Genomic DNA, 19,014 nt, shown 5'->3' with positions numbered 1-19,014 from the left:
AACATAAAAAAGCAATTCAACCTTTTAAAATAGGGTTGTTGTTTGGTTAGTAGATTAATGTTTAATTACTATTTGACATTTGGTCTGAATTGGCTGATAACATTGCCATTTGTCAGGTATCATATACGTGCTAGGGCTTGAGCAAGGCTCTTTCACTTACGTTATTTCATTCATGCTTACCACCTTTCCAGAGGCACATGGTGCCACCAGGGAAGCCCCTAAGTGTTAGCCCCTCAGTCATGTCTGGTTCTCTGCGACCCCATGGACTGCAGCCGGCCAGGCTCCTCTGTCCATGAGGATTCTCCAGGCAAGAATACTGGAGTGGGTAGCCATTCCCTTCTCCAGGGGATCTTCCTGACTCAGGGATTGAACCCCAGTAACCTTCATTGCAGGCAGACTTTTTTTTTTTTTTTTTACCATCTGAGCCATCAGGGAGGCCCATATTATTATCGTTAACCTCATAATAACAATACTACTACTACCTACCATTTTTTGAGTCTTTGCAAGGTGCCAGGGGCATTATGATAAGCAGATTACCTATACTATCTCATTTCATTTAATTTTCCAACAATTCTATAAGGCGGGTGTATCATTCCCATTTGATTAGAAAACTAAGGCTCTATGAGTCTGAATGATAATTCCTACACTATTAAATTTAAAAAAATCATTGTGCAGGAAAATGCATAGTATCCTTTGAATAAGAAAAGGAAAATGAGAAAATGCAATTTGTAATTGCTAGATTTTCATTCAAAAATACTAGAAAGACAGACAAAAATCTGAAGAAAATGGTTACCTGTAGGGGCCTGGGGTAGGGGGAAATAGGGAAAGCGTGAAGGGTGAGGTAGGCAGGTGCCATTTGATTCACGCGTGCACATCATTGTGGCTGCTGAACCATGTCATTGTAGTTCCCATCTAAAAGTGAACTCATTTTGAGTGACACTTAGTAAATAAATGGAGAAGATCTCTGGGCTTCCCTGGTGACGAAGACGGTAAAGAATCCGCCTATAATGCAACAGACCCAGGTTCGATCCCTGAGTCAGGAAGATCCCCTGGAAAAGGGAATGGCAACCCACTCCAGTATTCCTGCCTGGAGAATTCCATGGACAGAGAAGTCTGGCGGGCTACAGTTCATGGGGTCACAAAGAACTGGATACAACTGAATGACTATTTTTTCCACTTTATGACTCCCCAGTGTCCCATAGCTGCCAAATGGGGGAGGGACGATTTGAATCCAGGTTCTTCTGAGTCCATAGCCTCTGTGTTTGGGGCCTGCTGCTGCTGCTGCTGCTGCTAAATCGCTTCAGTCGTGTCCAACTCTGTGCAACCCCACAGACGGCAGCCCATCAGGCTTCCCCGTCACCGGGATTCTCCAGGCAAGAACACTGGAGTGGGTTGCCATTTCCCTCTCCAATTCATGAAAGTGAAAAGTGAAAGTGAAGTCGCTCAGTCGTGTCCAACCCTCAGCAACCCCATGGACTGCAGCCTACCAGGCTCCTCCATCCATGGGATTTTCCAGGCAAGAGTACTGGAGTGGGTTCCCATTGCCTTCTCCAGTGTTTGGGGCCTAGTATCATACAACTCTGTCTTGGAGGGGCGGTTCTTAATGCCAGCTGTATCTCTAGCAGCTAAGTGCCTACCATGCATTGAAACATTAGTGACAATGTCTCCCAGGGGTAAGGACAGCTACAACTCTTGTTTAAAGGTTTTAACACCTAGTGCAACCCTGCCCCACTGCGCTTGCCAGATCAAATGATAAAAAAGAAGGCCAGTGTTCTAGTCACATGGACATGCGTTCAGCGTTTTTGCAGTTTCCTGCTGGGATGAATAAGCTAATTGTTCTCTTTAGCTTTTACATTTGGGGAAATGTAAGCCTATTTTCAGGGGGACAGTTGCATATTTTGGTAAGAAAAGGTGGTAATTTTAGAGCAGAAATTCCCAACCTAATGCTTTTTTAGGGCCACGTGGTGTCTTGCCCTCTGGCTTGAATTCCCAGATGGAAACGGAGATGGGGCGGGCCTCCCTTGAGGCAGCTAGAGAGTTAACCAGCTGCCACCAGCTTTCCTCCCTGCACACAGGGCGTGACTTACTAAAACCCCATTTCCAAGGAAAATATTGCTCAACCAGTAACTCCCAGAAATGGCACCGAGCCTCTGTAGTGGTTGAGGGCCAGGGCCCTCGCTGTGGCACCCAGAAATGACTGCAGGTGCATGGCACATGTCAGAAGCCCAAAGTTTCCGCTGCTTTGTCTCTGTGTGATTGTGGGCTGGCTTCTCAGCATTACCAACCCTCCCTTTTCCAATCTGACAAGTGGGAGTAATGGTGCCTGTCTGACTGCTCCCAAGTGCACTGGGCTTCAGAGTAAGGAGGAGAGGGTGGGCTGGGAACGTGGTCATGCCTTGGCCAGGCCATCGTAGCATCTGGCTGGACATTTTAGTGATGCAGTTTCAAGAACCCATATTTTCCAGCTCTGCTCTACACTTTCCCAAGTACCCCCCCCCACCTCCCCCGCCTTCCCAGGGGGCTCCAGATGTCACTCAGCACTGGGGTTGGACCACAAACCTGCTCCTCATGGTGATACACAGCGATGAGGGTAAAGGGTACTGTGTACAGGGTGCTGGACATCACGCCAAACAAGGTGCACATGGCCAGGGTGGAGTAGACATTCGGGAAGAGCCCGATGAATCCCGTTCCCAGGCCAAACAGCAAATACCCCATAAAGTACAGACCCTTTAATCCGATGCAGGGAACCAACACTTTCTGAAAGTCTGTGGGGAGAAGAGAGGGAGAAATTATAGCTGGCAGTGCCTCACAATGTCTCATAATTTCAGACAACCTTTGCTTTTGAAGATTCACTTTTGTTTTTTTAAATCTTCCCTTTGATATTGAGTCAGGAACAAAAGAACCCCCTTATCTATGCTTGAAAACAGCTGGTTTTGGGAATCAGTTTTGAATCCTTTGCATAAAGGAGAGCTGGAGATTGCTTTCCTGGGTTGATTTTCTTTTCTGCAGGGAAGGACCAGGTACTGCGTAGTGGGCAGTTGTATATAGCCACAAGATGCAGAAGAGATGATTGAAAACCCACCTTTGTTATGGGACCCTGGGGCTGTAGGACATGCGAGAAAAGTGCAGTTCTTTCTAATTCACAGGGATCTATCCCAGCAGGACCAAAATGACAATCCAGGTCTATCTTGACCCAAAGTCAGGTTGGAGGAAATGAGCATAACCAGAGTTTATGGAATAAGCTGAGACATTGAGTTTTTCTGCCCCATCCGAATGCTGTCTCCACAACCTGAGAAGCAGGTAAAGAAGGTACGTCATCTGCCGACACTGGCCCTGAGATACCAGCCCTTCCCGGTCCGGTCAGGGGACCCTGCTGTGCCAGGCACCTCCCCATCGCTGGCACCCTCACACTCTGGACAAGCTCTGTAACTTCTCCAAAGCCTCAGCTTCTTGATCAGAAAAATGGAACTAGTAAAATCCTTGCTGGCGGTTGTTACTAGGATCAAATGAAGTAAAATAGCTGTGAAATCCCCCAGCCGAATGCCAAGCACACAGAAGACATCAAGTTAACATGGATTATCATAATTTCAAAAACACAGACTTTGCTTAATATGGTTGACTTTTCACTGGGGTCTCCTTGAAGCAGGTAAACTTGGCTTGCTCATAAAAGACTTATGGTACAGCTCATTCTTTAAAACTGAAAATTTTGCTTTAAAATATTTTCCTGTTTTTCACCACAGTAGGGAAAATCCCTAAGAACGTTTTATCTTCCTTTTTTAATCATTTATTTTAATCCATAGTTTTATCTTTCCTCTACCCCATGCTTCTAGAACAAATGAATCCAGGAGATAGATACATGATAGAAGCTAGAAATGTGCCTACTTAAGAGTGAAATTTCCCATGTCTATTGAAATAATTATTAGATTTACATTGCATAGACAAGAAACCTCATCTGTATTCCATTTGTATTATTGTTATATCAATTATGCATTAAATATGTGAAGAGAAAGTCGTTTAGTCATGTCTGACTCTTTGCGACCCCATGGACTATACAGTCCATGGAATTCTCCAGGCCAGAATACTAGAGTGGGTGGCCTTTCCCTTCTCCAGGGGATCTTCCCAATCCAGGAATCGAACCCAAGCTTCCCTCATTGCAGGTGGATTCTTTACCAGCTGACCCACAAGAGATGCCCAAGAATACAGGAGTGGTAGGCCACCCCTTCTCCAGTGAATCTTCCCAACCCAGGAGTTGAACCAGGGTCTCCTGCATTGCAGGCGAATTAAATTTGTATCTATTATGTATTACATTGGTATCAATTTGGAATTCTGAAATGTTAAAGGAACAACATTGCTTCCTCTATTAAATTCATGCCATGCTTGGAGGGGTGTTGTCAAGGCTGAGAATAAAAGCAGTGTAAATCTAGTTTGCTTAATGATTGCATTCATGCAGAAAGTGGAATATAAGTTGTCTCAGTACCTGAAAGATACCATCAGTATTATTTAGGTAAATGCTCTCACCAAGTAGATGGGCCAACCAGAAAGAAGGCAAAAGGTGATAGATAAAAAGATATTTGGAAACACAACTAACTTCACTATAAAGACTGAAAATCTGGCAAAGAATGCTTTATTTATGAAGCGAAATCAGTAACTGTCAGCCAAGTTGACTTGCCCTCTGCTGTGTCTGATACTAAGTAACATTGTGCCTCTCCTTAGGGTTGGAGAGAAATGACTGATTAAGGCCTCAGCTTTGAATAGTAGTCTATGCTATGAACAATTGGCTATATTTCAGTACTCAGTGTGACTATACTCATCAATCTAAGTGTACCTGCTGTGTAAAAGGAGCTTTAAAACAGTCCTTTATCGCCATCCCCCATCTCTTACCTCAGCAGCCAGATTGCCCTACCAAAGTCCCTCTGGATAGATGAGTCCAAAATACAGGGTTATCTAGTGTACTCTGGAATTGCGGCAAATGATCGATTCTGCCCAGAGTGGATTGGAGTGCAGAGGGAAAGACTTGAGAGATGGCACAAACAGGGGCATTTTGGAGTTGGGTCTGGCTGGGTAGGGAGGGAGAAACAGCAGCTTAGGCGGAAGAAACCAAATATAAATACACAGACATGAGACCGGCTGGGAAGTGGGTCATTGGGAGAGTTCCTGCTTGGGAGTGACTGAGGTCCAAGAATGAGCCAGGCCAGACGGTGAGTCCTGGAGCACCAAGGTCAGGACCTCCACTCTATCTTATGGGAGCCCCTGAAGATCTTTAGGCAGGGCTTAAAGGTTGGTATTTTATAGAGAATATTTTAGTTCTAACTCACTGTCTTAGGAATATCACAGGTTTATACATTAATATAACTTTCAAAAACTATTAAAATAGGAGGGATTCTTGTATAGAGAGATTTTAAGTAGAAAGGTTCTAAAAAATAACATGCTCTTGAATTTTCAAAAGCCATGAAATTCATGTAGGAGCTCAACGTAGATAATGGAAGAGTCCCTGGGAGGGATTCTTTGAGGAGAACAAGTTAAAATTGACATAAAATTAAAAGGCTAATGACTTTTAGAAAAATATTTTCCTCTTAAAAGAATGAGGATGGTAGTAAATAGTTGCCCTACATCTTGAAAGCACAAAGTGAGATGGATAAGTTATTAAATCCTTTCAGTCTAATGCTCCCTGATTGTCCTCCTGCAAGTTTTTTTTTTTTTTCCCTTCTTCTTAATTTGTATACTCTGGACCCAAGGATCAAACCTGTGTCTCTTACTTCTGCACTCGCAGGCAAGTTCATTACCATTAATGCCATCTGGGAAGCCCAAGGTGGGCAAAGGGCTTCCCTGGTGGCTCAGTGGTAAAGAACCTGCCTGACAATGCAGGAGATGCAGGTTCAATCACTGGGTTGGGAAGATCCCCTGGAGAAGGAAATGGCAACCCACTCCAGTTTTCTTTGCCATGGGCAGAGGAACCTGGCTGCAGTCCAAGGAGTTGTAGAGTCAGACATGGCTCAGCAACTGAACAACAAGGGGAAGAAAGAGTTTTGCTAAGGAAACGTAAGCTTCAAGCCACCACTATTTGGTTACCATAAATTTTAAAATAATGAATTCTATGGTTTTATGATTATGAAACACAAGCTGGAATCAAGATTGCCGGGAGAAATATCAATAACCTTAGATATGCAGATGACACCACCCTTATGGCAGAAAGTGAAGAGGAACTAAAAAGCCTCTTGATGAAAGTGAAAGTGAAAAAGTTGGCTTAAAGCTCAACATTCAGAAAATGAAGATCATGGCATCTGGTCCCATCACTTCACGGGAAATAGATGGGGAAACAGTGGAAACAGTGTCAGACTTTATTTTTCTGGGCTCCCAAATCACTGCAGATGGTGACTGCAGCCATGAAATTAAAAGATGCTTACTCCTTGGAAGGAAAGTTATGACCAACCTAGATAGCATATTCAAAAGCAGAGACATTACTTTGCCAACAAAGGCCCGTCTAGTCAAGACTATGGTTTTTCCTGTGGTCATGTATGGATGTGAGAGTTGGACTGTGAAGAAGGCTGAGAGCCAAAGAATTGATGCTTTTGAACTGTGGTGTTGGAGAAGACTCTTGAGAGTCCCTTGGACTGCAAGGAGATCCAACCAGTCCATTCTGAAGGAGATCAGCCCTGGGATTTCTCTGGAAGGAATGATGCTAAAGCTGAAACTCCAGTACTTTGGCTACCTCATGCGAAGAGTTGACTCATTGGAAAAGACTCTGATGCTGGGAGGGATTGGGGGCAGGAGGAGAAGGGGACGACAGAGGATGAGATGGCTGGATGGCATCACTGACTCGATGGACGTGAGTCTCAGTGAACTCTGGGAGTTGGTGTTGGACAGGGAGGCCTGGCGTGCTGCGATTCATGGGGTCACAAAGAGTCGGACACGACTGAGCGACTGATCTGATCTGATCTGATGATTATGGGGTTCATGGATATGCTTATATTAGGTCCCCTTTCCCCACTTGGGCTATACTTTAAAGAGATTTTCTTGACCTCAAAACAGGTTTTTAGCTGTGTTTTAGCTGGGCAAAGGGCTAAATGCCAGGCTAGGGGACATTGTGTACATTCACTTTCCTCCCCAACAAGAAGCACACTTCAGTGACAGAACGATGCCCCTGGGAATGGTACCACGGATTGTCCTCCATTGCCTCCCCCGCTTCCACCTGGGCCATAACCCTGCTGTCCCCTCGGCCTGTCCAAAGTCTGGACCTCTGCCCTGCGGATCAGCTATTTTTCCCACAATACTGAAGAAGCTTCCAAATTTCCATTCCAAATGAGGGACCTGCATACATTTTAAAGGCCTGAGTTTTCATTTAACTCAATGTGTACAGCACTTGGAGATTTCCATACAAATTAGCAAGCACAAAATGAGCCTGTGTGATGCCCTAAAGTTAGAGGACATCCATTTGGACATAGTTAAATCCAATCCCAGAAATCCCTTTGAATACAGTGTCCCCATAGATAAATTTAGCCAAGGTTGGGGGTGGGTGGGTGAAGTTAATAGACCCCATGGAAAGCTGATGCCTGAGAAGAAAAGCTGTCCTTCTCAATCTAGAAGAGGGCTCCTATAACATACCACCCTACTGATCAGAGCTAAGGTTATGTTACTTTTGTCACCTATCATATTAACCATCCCTCCCATTTTCTGTCTAGATTAATAAGTGTACTTATGAAACCTCATGGTGATCTCACTGCAGCAGAACCCAGACCTGCTGTTAATCAGTCATCTTGGCCGTGACGATCCTTCACGCATCCAATACTTTACCATGTTGTTTCCAAGGTTTCCTCTTATTTCCCAAAATATCTTGATCAGGAGCCCCCTGATTCCAACTACAAAGTAATTGCTGTGGAGAATTGTACCCAGGATTCACTGGGAAAAGGCTACTTGATGAAGTCTCTTCTAAGGGAAAAGGGTTTTCCTGATCTCCATATATTTACCAAAAATAAAGTCCAAGATTCTGCTAGACCAGAGCCCTTAGAAGACACCCTCAAGAGGAGGAGGCTTACTTACAAGAATAAAGTGAGGAGAACATAGAGTTGATGCACAAGCCCCAGCATCCAACCTCGACCCCTCTTTGGTAGATGAGGAACTCTGTGGAGTTGTGGGCACCGTAGGGATCCCCGTGGTACACGATCTGCAAGAGAGATTTGGGGCCGCTGAGTTCCCAGTGCAGGTTGGTAAGGACCCCTTCTCATGTGCTCTGTGTCTCTTCCCCTTGCTGGGGGCACAGACCTCAGGGTGTCTGTGTCACCCTTTCATCCTTTCACACCTCCACTCAAGGACCCTCAGGAGGACTTAATGCCTACTGCCTGCAATCTAAACATCCTTCACATGTTGAACATCCCTCCTCCTGTCTAACATCTGGCTCCACCTGGCTTAGGCAACCCTGTCACCCCTATTCTGGTACAGCCAACAGGCTTCAGACTCATCTCCACACATGCCAGTCCTATCTCCAACTGGAATGTTTCCTTCCCGTCCCCTCCCTCTCCAATTCCTACTCACCCTTCAAGACGCAAATCACACTGCCCCTCCTTTATTAAGCCTGCTGTGACCACTACCGCTCACCTCAAATTTTCCTTATTTGTTGTATTTGATCGAGTACTGGTCCCATAGTGTCTTCTAACTGTTCAGGGTGTAGAAACTTCCCTCTGGAACTTGTTTATAAGCCAGCTCCCTGAAGGTACTCTCTCTTCTGCTCTTACTGTGCCCATCCTAGAGGTGCTCAGAAGCTCCATAGGTGCTGATGGAGCGATCGGTGTGTGAGACAAAGAGCGTGTGCAGACAAGTCTGTTACCTGGCCCATGAAGTCTGTGAAGAAGAGCATGTTGGACAGGAAGGCAGTCCATCCAATGAGGTGGCTGATGCAAAGGCAGCGGTAATGAGGGGGCATGCTCCTCAATGCCCTCAGCAGTGACCTCAAGGTCATTGTCCTCTGAGTCTGGAATAAAACACCAAACAGGTGTGACATTCAGTGTAGACACACAGCCCACTGTGGGATCTATTAGTAGTCCATCACACAAGGTCACACCATTTGGGCATGGCACCATGATTTCCATGGAGTGTTCTCATAGGAGGTGTTTTGTTATGTATGTGCAGATACTTCACAGCTTCAGGCCTATATCAGGGCTTTAAGGACATAAGAGCGAAGGGACTAGAAATAGACTTGCTTTAAGCCAAGATGTAAGAGCCACCCATCAAACCTCCTGTCTTTGAATGACAGAACCACTGTATAAGGATAAAGCTCATGGATTTAAGTGAGGCCCTAGATGGTTATAATTCTTAGATCTCTTGATTCTTAAAATCTGGTCATCCAAATTCCAAGATGGCCTCTATACTCTCTGTCTTCATGATTCTGTTCTATTCTATGGCAAAAGGATTTTGCAGAAGTAACTAAGGTTACTAACCAGTTGGCTTCAAGCTAATAAACAGGGAGATTATCTGGGTGACCCTAATGAAATCATATCAACCATTTAAAAAGCATAGGTTTCTCTCTGGCTGGGAGCAGAAGGGGAAGCCAGAAAGTCTCAAAGTACAAGAATTGCTGGGGTTTGAAGGTAAAGTGGGCTACAGGGGAGAACTTCAGTGTGACCTCCAGGAAGTGACTGATCCCTGGTCATCAATTAGCAAGAAAACAAGGACCTCGACAACCACAAGAAGCTGGCTTCTACCTGCATGAGCTCGAAGCTGATTCTTCCCCATTCAAACCTCTGGATGAGAAGGCAGCTACACCAACACCTTGATTTCAGCCTTGTGAGACCCTGAGCAGAGCACTTGACTGAGCCCACCCAGACTTCTGACCTACAGAACTCTGAGATAATAAATGCATGTGGCTTTAAGCTGCTAAATCCGTGGTAGTTTGTTATGCTGCAGTAGAAAATTACTACATCGAGCCAATCAGCTCCCTGCTCTGGGTCAGGTACCTCCTCCTGGTATATTTCTCTGGATCCTGCCATCAGTCAACATGTGTAAATGAGCCCTAAGTCTAGTCAGAAGTGAGAACATTGTAGATCATACACATATGCACAAAACTAGACACATGTAAGATGAATACATATGCCCCCTAATTCTTTAACCTAGACTTGAATTATGTTAAAACCAGAGGCTGTAATTTATTGGTGTCAGTAGCTTTGAGAGAATGAAAAAAATTGAACTATTAACACAACTGTTTTGAAGTAAAAGAAACAGCTTTTAATAGCTTGTCATATGAGAGAAGAAAAATATCTCGGGAATATTAAGAAATCAGCTGCCCTGAAGACACTGAGACAGAAAACATTAACCATGGTAGGGTGATGGGTCTTTCTTTCTGTCTGATTTCTATTTGTCCTGAATCTTGACATAATAAAATTGGATCTTAGCTAGTTTATTTACAAGATAGTCTCCCAAGATTTTTCCATTTTAACTATAAGAGAAAATTGTTTTATAACTCTTAATCTTCTATGATAATGCTTTTTACTTCTTTGATGCAGGAAATTATATTCACTCATTGTAGGGTTGTTGTACAAGTTGAGTTTTTATTCCGTGGATTTTATAGTATTTAACCTAATGACCATGACTCCACTGACTTTTTCTACTTACTCAGTATTTTTAAAAAAATACATAGACATTACTATGGAGTAAAGAAAAAAATATTTTCTGCATGTAGCACATGGTATTTGTCTAAATAAATGGTGACCATAGCAGAAATCCAACGTAGAACTATTACTTTTTCCCTTGACTACAGGAAGAAACAATTAATGATATAGACTGAGGAATAACAGCCTGATTTTCATATCTCAGACCACGTGATTCATCTTTAATTTCTTTCCCTTCTTTCCAAAAATTCAAAAATTTAAAAAGTGAATTTGACCAGCCTCATTTCAAATATTAATTTATGCTTTGGCCTTATATATAATTTCAGCCTGTTTTCATTGTTAACCTAATTTTTTCCTTTCTCCCCAAAATAAATAAAAGCTTCAAAATTATGCCTTTCTGTAAAAGCTGTGAATATAAATACTTAGTCTTTCTGGATATTTTAACTCAGAATGAAAATTCAGCTAGCATCTTATTCACTGACTCATCAGTTCCCTTAGTAAAGCCCTTGCGATGATTTTGAGCTGTTGGGAGTTGTTTTACTGCATGTATTTGTCAACTGGAGATTGGGTCATGATGGATCTATAAATGAAAAATGAACAGAGCCATGAGGGGGAGACAGAACTGCACAAAAGTACCCTCGGAAGGAGACTAAATGTTGAGCAACTGATGGTGGGGAGGAAATAGAGATGGATTTTTATGGTATGCAGTTTGAACAATGAAATAATTCAGGCCTCTTGACATTAAAAAAAAAAAATCCCAGTTCTCAAATTGCACAGCCACCCTCATTTTGGAAAGTAATGACTTTGACAAACAAGAATAGTTAGGACCTGACACTGTGGAGATGCCCACTATTCAGCTGGAAGCTCCCGAGATGCACTATTGGAATAGCAGTCAGGTGCTTGACTTTGAGCCTAAGATATATTATTCTTTTTTTTTCCCCTATGTAATAGAAGCATTCAGAGCCTACAGTGTTGTGCATGTGGCATATGCTGATACAAGTTAATTGTATTTGATGCATTTCTTCTCCTAATGGTGTAGAGGGTTTTATGCCTTTCAAAAGACTTGCACACACTTGATTTCATTCAGTCATCACAACAGCCTCGGGGCAGACTGAGACAGCCTCTGTTGGGTGACTCTTTGAGAGCCAGTCAATGCAAAGAGGGCAAAGAGGCAGTCATAATCTATCGTATCTACTTATCTGAAGTAAACTCTGTCTGGTTTTATTCCTTTAACCCTGACATTATTTTTTCTTTATTTTCAAAGTAATACGTGTCTATTACAGAAATGCTGAATACACTGAAGGGTTTAGAAAAGAAAATAAAGACCACCTGTTAGCCCACCACACAAAGACAATAATTTCAATGACCATTTTGGGTGTATATCCTTTCTGTTTTTCTCTGTGTCTGCATAGCTTTTCCCACAATCTCCATTGTAGAAAATTCTTCGCAGTTAAACACTTGGTTCTGCAAATGACCTCTGACATCCTTGGCATCTCCATGATCGAATAAAGAGCATGGTTGTCTAATGGTGAGGTGATCTAGTCACACCACATATCCTAGAACTGCCCTCTGAACCTGCAACAGTGTTACCACCTCCAGGGCACCTCCCTGAAGCCTACCAGGGCATCTACCATCCAAATGGGTCACTGTATGTGCCATTGATCTGTTTAAATATATGCACATCACCCATAATTACATATTCTTTGTGGGCAGAGAATATATGTTTTTTCATCTCAACCCATTGGCCACTGTTTCCTTTAATTCCACCTTAAAATGTTTTGTCACGCAGGGCATGATAAGGATGCTGTCTTTTTGGAATTTCGTGGTTAAACAGTTGTTCATCTGTAAATATCCTTTATGGCAAATTTTCAATCCTCTCTTCTCTCAGGGAATGGGAAAAAACATTCATTTTGTATATATATGTGTGTTCTATCTGATATATTATGTCTTAAATAAAGCTTCAAAAACACACACATCTAATGATCAAATGGCTTCCATTGTGTAGCTATTCCATGAATCCCATGCTGCTGCCTTGCAGAACCACAGAGCAAGGGGGCTCCATCCTACCCGATACTAGCAGGGAGTATAAATGTTTTCCCACAGGCAGTCTGGAGCCCCAAGGTCTCAGCAGGTCTATGGAGGCCTAGATTCTCCTATTTTCTCTATTCACTGTATGATCAAAATAAAATGAAGGCTCCATCCCAATAGCCTCTTAGTTCCTCCAGTTGCCAACTGGGGATGCTGTTATTTGGAATAACAAATTTATAATCCTAATTTAGCCTGAGGATGGATAATTCCAGGCTTATCTTATGGCCTAACATTTTACAGTCAGCTTCATCTTCCCTGATTTGATGGTCTGCAAAGAGTCAGAGGCAGAAGGACAAGAGGGAAATGCACACATTTTTCTATTAGGTGCAAAGTTTTAATTCCAAGGGATAATAGCTAATGGGCATTTGCAGATTCAATTGGTAGATTCACAAAATTTCAATTTGAGGATAACAAAACTCTTTACATCAAATAATCAAGCAAAACAAAGACAAGGAGCAATGTTAAAAGAATGAACACAAGGAAAGAATAAGAGTATTTTTCCTGAGTAAATAAAAAGGAACTTGCATCTTTACCTGTTCAGCAGGGTTTTTGGTTTTTCCTCCCTGCAGCACCAACTCTTGGTTTACATAACCATTTTTTACTTTCTCAATAGACCCATACTCGTACATTTTGTCTGATGACAAGGCAAGGTCCTGGGGGGCTTGCTGTGGGGGAATGTCCTTTGCAACATCTCTAAGTGGGGCTTCAGGGATACTGCACAGATGGATAATAAAACACAAAGTGAGCACCAGCGAGGAGAAGAAGAACATGACCTGGAATTCCGTGCCCAGCAGTCTTCCCAGTTCCAAGTGGGCCCAGTCAATGGCACCCAAAAGGTAACCGAGAGCACCTCCCAAACCTGCAAAGAAAGAAGGAGCTGTATTAGCATTAATTAGAACTGTCTTCTCTCTCATCATGTGCAGGCCCTCTACTTTAGTGGGAAAGTTCCCTGAGGACAGCAGAGGTGGCCTGGTTATAACTGGAGAAGTAACACAGGGAGAGGCTAAGACACCTGGGCTGGATGTGTGGGTTCAAGGCCTGGCTCTAGTATACACTTGCTGTGAACTTGAACTTCCTCATTCATAATATGGGGATTATGATTTTTTTTAAAAAGTAACATGCTAGACACATAGTAAGCACTTAGTAAACATTGCCACCATCTGAAGTCCCATGATTTTCTAAACTGTACTCTCAACATGGCTTTAAGAACTAAAACTCCTGGCCCTAAGAGCCCTAGTTTCTGATTGCAATAAAATATAATTATTGCATTGTCATTGATCTATTAATAAGTTTCTTAGGGTGACACAAGTTTGCAAAGATCAAACAGCCTTGGAATCTCTCTTCTTTCCCCTATGACAAGTTAAAAGTGTGACTTGGGGGGATAAGTTAGGAGTTTGGGATTAACAGATACACACTACTACATATAAAAGAGATAAAAAAACAAGGACCTACTATATAGCACAGGGAACTATATTCAATATTTTGTAATAACCTATAATGAAAAAGAACCTGAAAAAGCCTCTGTATAACTGAACCCCTTTGCTGTATACCTGAAACATTGTAAATCAACTATACTTCAATAAAACAAAATAGAAAACAAAAGCTAAAGGTACTTGATACCAGTTGATAGCCACAGAAAAAATAAAAACAAAAATTTAAATATGAATTTAAAAATATTTATTTCTTTATTTGGCTATGCTATGTCTTAGTTTCAGCACTTGCGATCTTCAGTCTTCACTGTGGCATGCGGGTTCTTTAACTGCAGCATTTGAACTCTTTAGCTCTGGCCTGTGGGATCTCGTTCCTTCATCTGGGCCCCCTGCATTGGCAGGATGGAGTCTTAGCCACTGTACCACCAGGTAAATCCCTAAGTATGAATTTTTAAAAATCTTGTTATCCTGTTCCAGGATCCTGACCTGAAGTCTTTCTGGTGCTTGCCTTATCTGCTGTTGCTAAGTCACGTCAGTCATGTCCGACTCTGTGTGACCCCATAGACAGCAGCCCACCAGGCTCCCATCCCTGGGATTCTCCAGGCAAGAATACTGGAGTGGGTTGCGATTTCCTTCTCCAGTTCATGAAAGTGAAAAGTGAAAGTGAAGTCGCACAGTCGTGTCTGACTCTTCAAGACCCCATGGACTGTAGCCTACCAGGCTCCTCTGTCCATGGGATTTCCCAGGCAAGAGTACTGGAGTGGGGTGCCATTGCTTTCTCCAGTGCTTGCCTTATCTGCTTACACTTAAAGACAGTGTGATCTGAGGGACATTGAGAAGCGATTTCTCAAAAAGAATTCTGCCCTTACAGCCTAACATTTGAAATTCTGCCATTAGTGATTCATTCTTTGGGGTTCCTGTTTTAAAAAGCAAGTGCTCCTGGTACAGACAAGCTATTGCAGGTCTCAATATTGAAGCAGTAAGTGCTCCTCAGATGGTCTGCCTGGCCGTGGGCACCAGTGACATCCAAGAGTGCTGGGCTGCAGCAGGAGCATACCATGGGGTCGGAGGATGTCCAGGGGAGTAAGCAGAGGGATGCCAAACACATCTACCTACAACGAAGTGTAGGGCCGATCCTCCTGCAAATATCTTTAAACATCAACCTTCCATCCTGTCTTACCAAAGAGAAATATCTATCTACCTAGTCAGATCAGCTTTGTGTTTGTTTTTCTAAGGCAACGGTATCCCACTCCAGTACTCTTGCCTGGAAAATCCCACGGATAGAGGAGCCTGGTAGGCTGCAGTCCATGGGGTCGCTGGGAGTCGGACACGACTGAGTGACTTCACTTTCACGCATTGGAGAAGGAAATGGCAACCCACTCCAGTGTTCTTGCCTGGAGAATCCCAGGGACGGGGGAGCCTGGTGGGCTGCAGTCTATGGGGTCACACAGAGTTGGACACGACTGAAGCGACTTAGCAGCAGCAGCAGCAGCAGCAGCAAAGTCTCCATTTTATCTGCCAGGTAAAGACAACATCCTGGGACTTCCCTGGTGGTCCAGTGGCTAAGACTCCCCTCTCCCAGTGTAGGGAGCCTGGGTCCAATTCCTGGTCAGGGAACTAGAACCCACGTGCCACAACTAAGAATTTGCATGTTGCAGCTAAAAGATCCCACATGCTGCAAAGAAGATCGAAGATCCTTCAAGCCACAACTAAAACCTGGTGGAGCCAAATAAATAAATAATTTTTTTAAAAAAAAACCTAAAAAATACAATATTCTCACAAATCAGAGAATTAAGGAATAAAACAGAGCTTAAGGAATTCTCTCTCAAATCTTAAACATTTAAACTTACCTAAACCCTGATCCCAGGAACACAAATCTGAATGCCAGGTAATATGAATCCTAATTTATCCAGAATGTTGGAAGAATGGATGATTCTAGTCACCTCACAGTCTGTCTAATTGCAATTTACCATAGAGAGTATTTACAGATGAACAAATGTTTAACCACTGAATTCCAAGCACATCATTGTCATGCTCTGAGTGACAACGCATTTTAAGGCAGAATTATGGGGAACAGTGGCCAATGGGTTACAATGAAAAAAACATATGTTCTCTGCTAACAAGGAATATGTAGTCTAGTTATGGGTGAGGTGCATGTATTTAAACAGATACATGGTACATAGAGTGACCTGTTTGGATGGTAGGCGCCCTGGTAGGCCCCAGGAAGAAAGGGAAGCCCTGGAGGTGGTTACATTGTTGCTGGTTCAGGGGGCAGTTCTGGGACATGTGATGCATGGATCACCATTAGATCCATCTTTATTCAATCATGGAGATGCCGAGGATGTCTGTGCTGAGCCAAGCAGTCAACCAAACAAAATGTACTAAAAGCCTAGCTCTATTGGAGGGTCTGTCTAGACCAGAGTTTCTCAGTCCCAGCATGACTGACATTTTGGGGATGGATAGTACTTTGGCCACCTCATGCGAAGAGTTGACTCATTGGAAAAGACTCTAATGTTGGGAGGGATTGGGGGCAGAAGGAGAAGGGGACGACAGAGGATGAGATGATTGGATGGCATCACTGACTTGATGGACGTGAGTCTGAGTGAATTCCGGGAGTGGGTGATGGACAGGGAGGCCTGGCGTGCTGCGATTCATGGGGTTGCAAAGAGTCAGACATGACTGAGTGACTGAACTGAACTGAACTGAACTGAAGTCTTTGTTGGAGGCTGTTCTGTGCATTGTAGGATGTTTTGCAACATGTCTGGCCTCCTCCATGCGATGCCAGTACAACCTCTCCTCTAGTCAACAGACACGAATGTCTCCTGACATTGTCTAATGTCCCCCAGGGGGACAAATGGGCACCAACTGAGAACCCTTGTTCTTAATTGATGCTATGCAAAATGTATATATTTGTTTCTCAAAACTACCATTTGTGACTAGATCAATGGTTGTTATACTGCCATTAAGTTCTCCTATCGTGTATGCCTCTTTTCTTCAAATTTACTTTTCCACTGAGCAGAGGAAATACAGAGCAGAAGATCCCTGCCCATTTGAAAGAACTGATGTGCGAAATAAACCTTCCACTGTGCAAATAGAATGTTGGTTTTATTTTATGAATATAAATATATGGATATAATCATAATGGTGGATTATATTAGATACTGACTTGAACACTTGACTGCTACAATTGGAGGGTTTCCTAGTCTAGTTTTATGTCTACCCACGTCATGTACTTCAATAAATATTTGAGTACTAAATTTATACAGAAAACCTCTACTAGCTTCTGGGGATATAAACATAAATAAGACACAGCACCTCTATCCTTTCCTCCCCAGAAGATAGTTCCAAGGAGAAGAAGCAGATAAACAAACAGCTGCTGCTGCTGCTGCTGCTGCTGCTGCTGCTGCTAAGTCACTTCAGTCGTGTCCGACTCTGTGCAACCCCACAGACGGCAGCCAACCAGGCTCCCCGATCCCTGGGATTCTCCAGGCAAGAACACTGGAGTGGGTTGCCATTTCCTTCTCCAATGCATGAAAGGGAAAAGTGAAAATGAAGTCGCTCAGTTGTGCCCAAATCTTATCGACCCCATGGACTGCAGTCTACCAGGCTCCTCCATCCATGGGATTTTCCAGGCAAGAGTACTGGAGTGGGGTGCCATTGCCTTCTCCGAAACAAACAGCTACTTAAAAAAATAAAAACTGTAACAAATAGAGAACTGTGAGCTAGATATTCAAACAGAATAGAGGCGCTTTGATGAGTTTATTATTACTAATTATTATAGAATTCTTAATTAGCAATGAAGCTCCTAAGAGTTCACTAAATCAAGGAATCCAGAGATTTTAGAGGTGGAAGGATGTTTGCAGCTGGTCTAGTTGAATTAGATAAGAGAACTGCAGGCTGCAGTGGGTGACAGGAGAACACATAGAAGGGAGGGTTTATAATTATGCTGATTTCAATGCCCACTTGTGTGTTTTCTAACCATGTGACCTTGGGCACTTCTCTGAAAGTGGGCACAGTGATGCCTCCTTATATGGGTCTTGTGAGGGTTAGTGTGACAATACATATAAAGCAATAGCACAGATAGCAGAAGAAGGAAGGAAGCAGGAAGCGTTGTCCCTCAGTCGTGTCTGACTCTTTGCGACCCTGTGGACTGTAGCTCACCAGGCTCCTCTGTCCATGGGATTCTCCAGACAAGAATACTGGAGTGGGTAGCCATGCCCTCCTCCAGGGGATCTTCCTGACCCAGGGATTGAACCCAGGTATCCTGCATTGCAGGTCGATCCTTTACCATCTGAGCCACCAGGGAACCAGGTTTCAAATGGAGTGTGCTACTGACTTCCTACAGAAACCTTAATCCCAAAGCCTTGCTCAGAGGCAAGAGAAGCTGACAGCTGCCTGGAGCTGGCAGAAAGGACTTAGTCATTCTAGGTCCAGTGACTAGAATCAGGGAATCACACTGAGTACTAAGACTAAGTGTGGCCTATGGCAACTGTTGTGGAAAAAATAAGTATCTCAAAGCTGGAAAGAGCAAAAACTATTTAAAAGGGCCTTATTTCTTAAAAATCTCATTATAAAGCAGGGCTTCTTAAACGTTAATGTGCACGTGAATCACACGATGCCTCGTCATGATACAGGTTGTCTCAGTCTGTTCCAGCCGCTATAACAAATATGCCATAAACTTCATGACTTATAAATACCAGACACTTATTCTGACAGTTCTGGAGACTGGGGAATGCAAGATCAAGGTGCCAGCAGATGTGGTCTGGTGAGGACCTACTTCCTCATTGACAGCCATCTTCTAACTGTCATCACTAACTTGGCATAAGTGGCAAAGGAACTGGTTTGGGCAACTTTTCCAAGGGCACTAACTCCGTTCATGAGCCTTCATGACCTAATCA

General features: G+C 43.3%; 1 protein-coding gene across 2 annotated transcripts in view; it reads right to left on the bottom strand.

Moving 5' to 3' along the window:
• SLC45A2 (solute carrier family 45 member 2) overlaps nt 1-19,014 on the bottom strand; it is a 35,969-nt gene that overhangs the window by 981 nt on the left and 15,974 nt on the right. Inside the window, exons 3-6 of one of the 2 annotated variants that reach the window (XM_061393776.1) lie at nt 13,460-13,545; nt 8,822-8,965; nt 8,038-8,161; nt 2,560-2,765 (exon numbers count right to left, since the gene is read on the bottom strand). In XM_061393776.1, the coding sequence (XP_061249760.1) occupies nt 2,560-2,765; nt 8,038-8,161; nt 8,822-8,965; nt 13,460-13,545 (560 nt within the window). Of the gene's footprint in view, nt 1-2,559; nt 2,766-8,037; nt 8,162-8,821; nt 8,966-13,219; nt 13,546-19,014 lie in introns of both variants that reach the window. The other variant, XM_061393775.1, reaches the window with a different exon arrangement.

Source organism: Bos javanicus, chromosome 20, assembly GCF_032452875.1.
Source record: "Bos javanicus breed banteng chromosome 20, ARS-OSU_banteng_1.0, whole genome shotgun sequence".
Lineage (NCBI taxonomy): Eukaryota > Metazoa > Chordata > Mammalia > Artiodactyla > Bovidae > Bos > Bos javanicus.
Note: the sequence above shows the minus strand (reverse complement) of the source record. Positions and strands in the feature narration are given on the sequence as shown.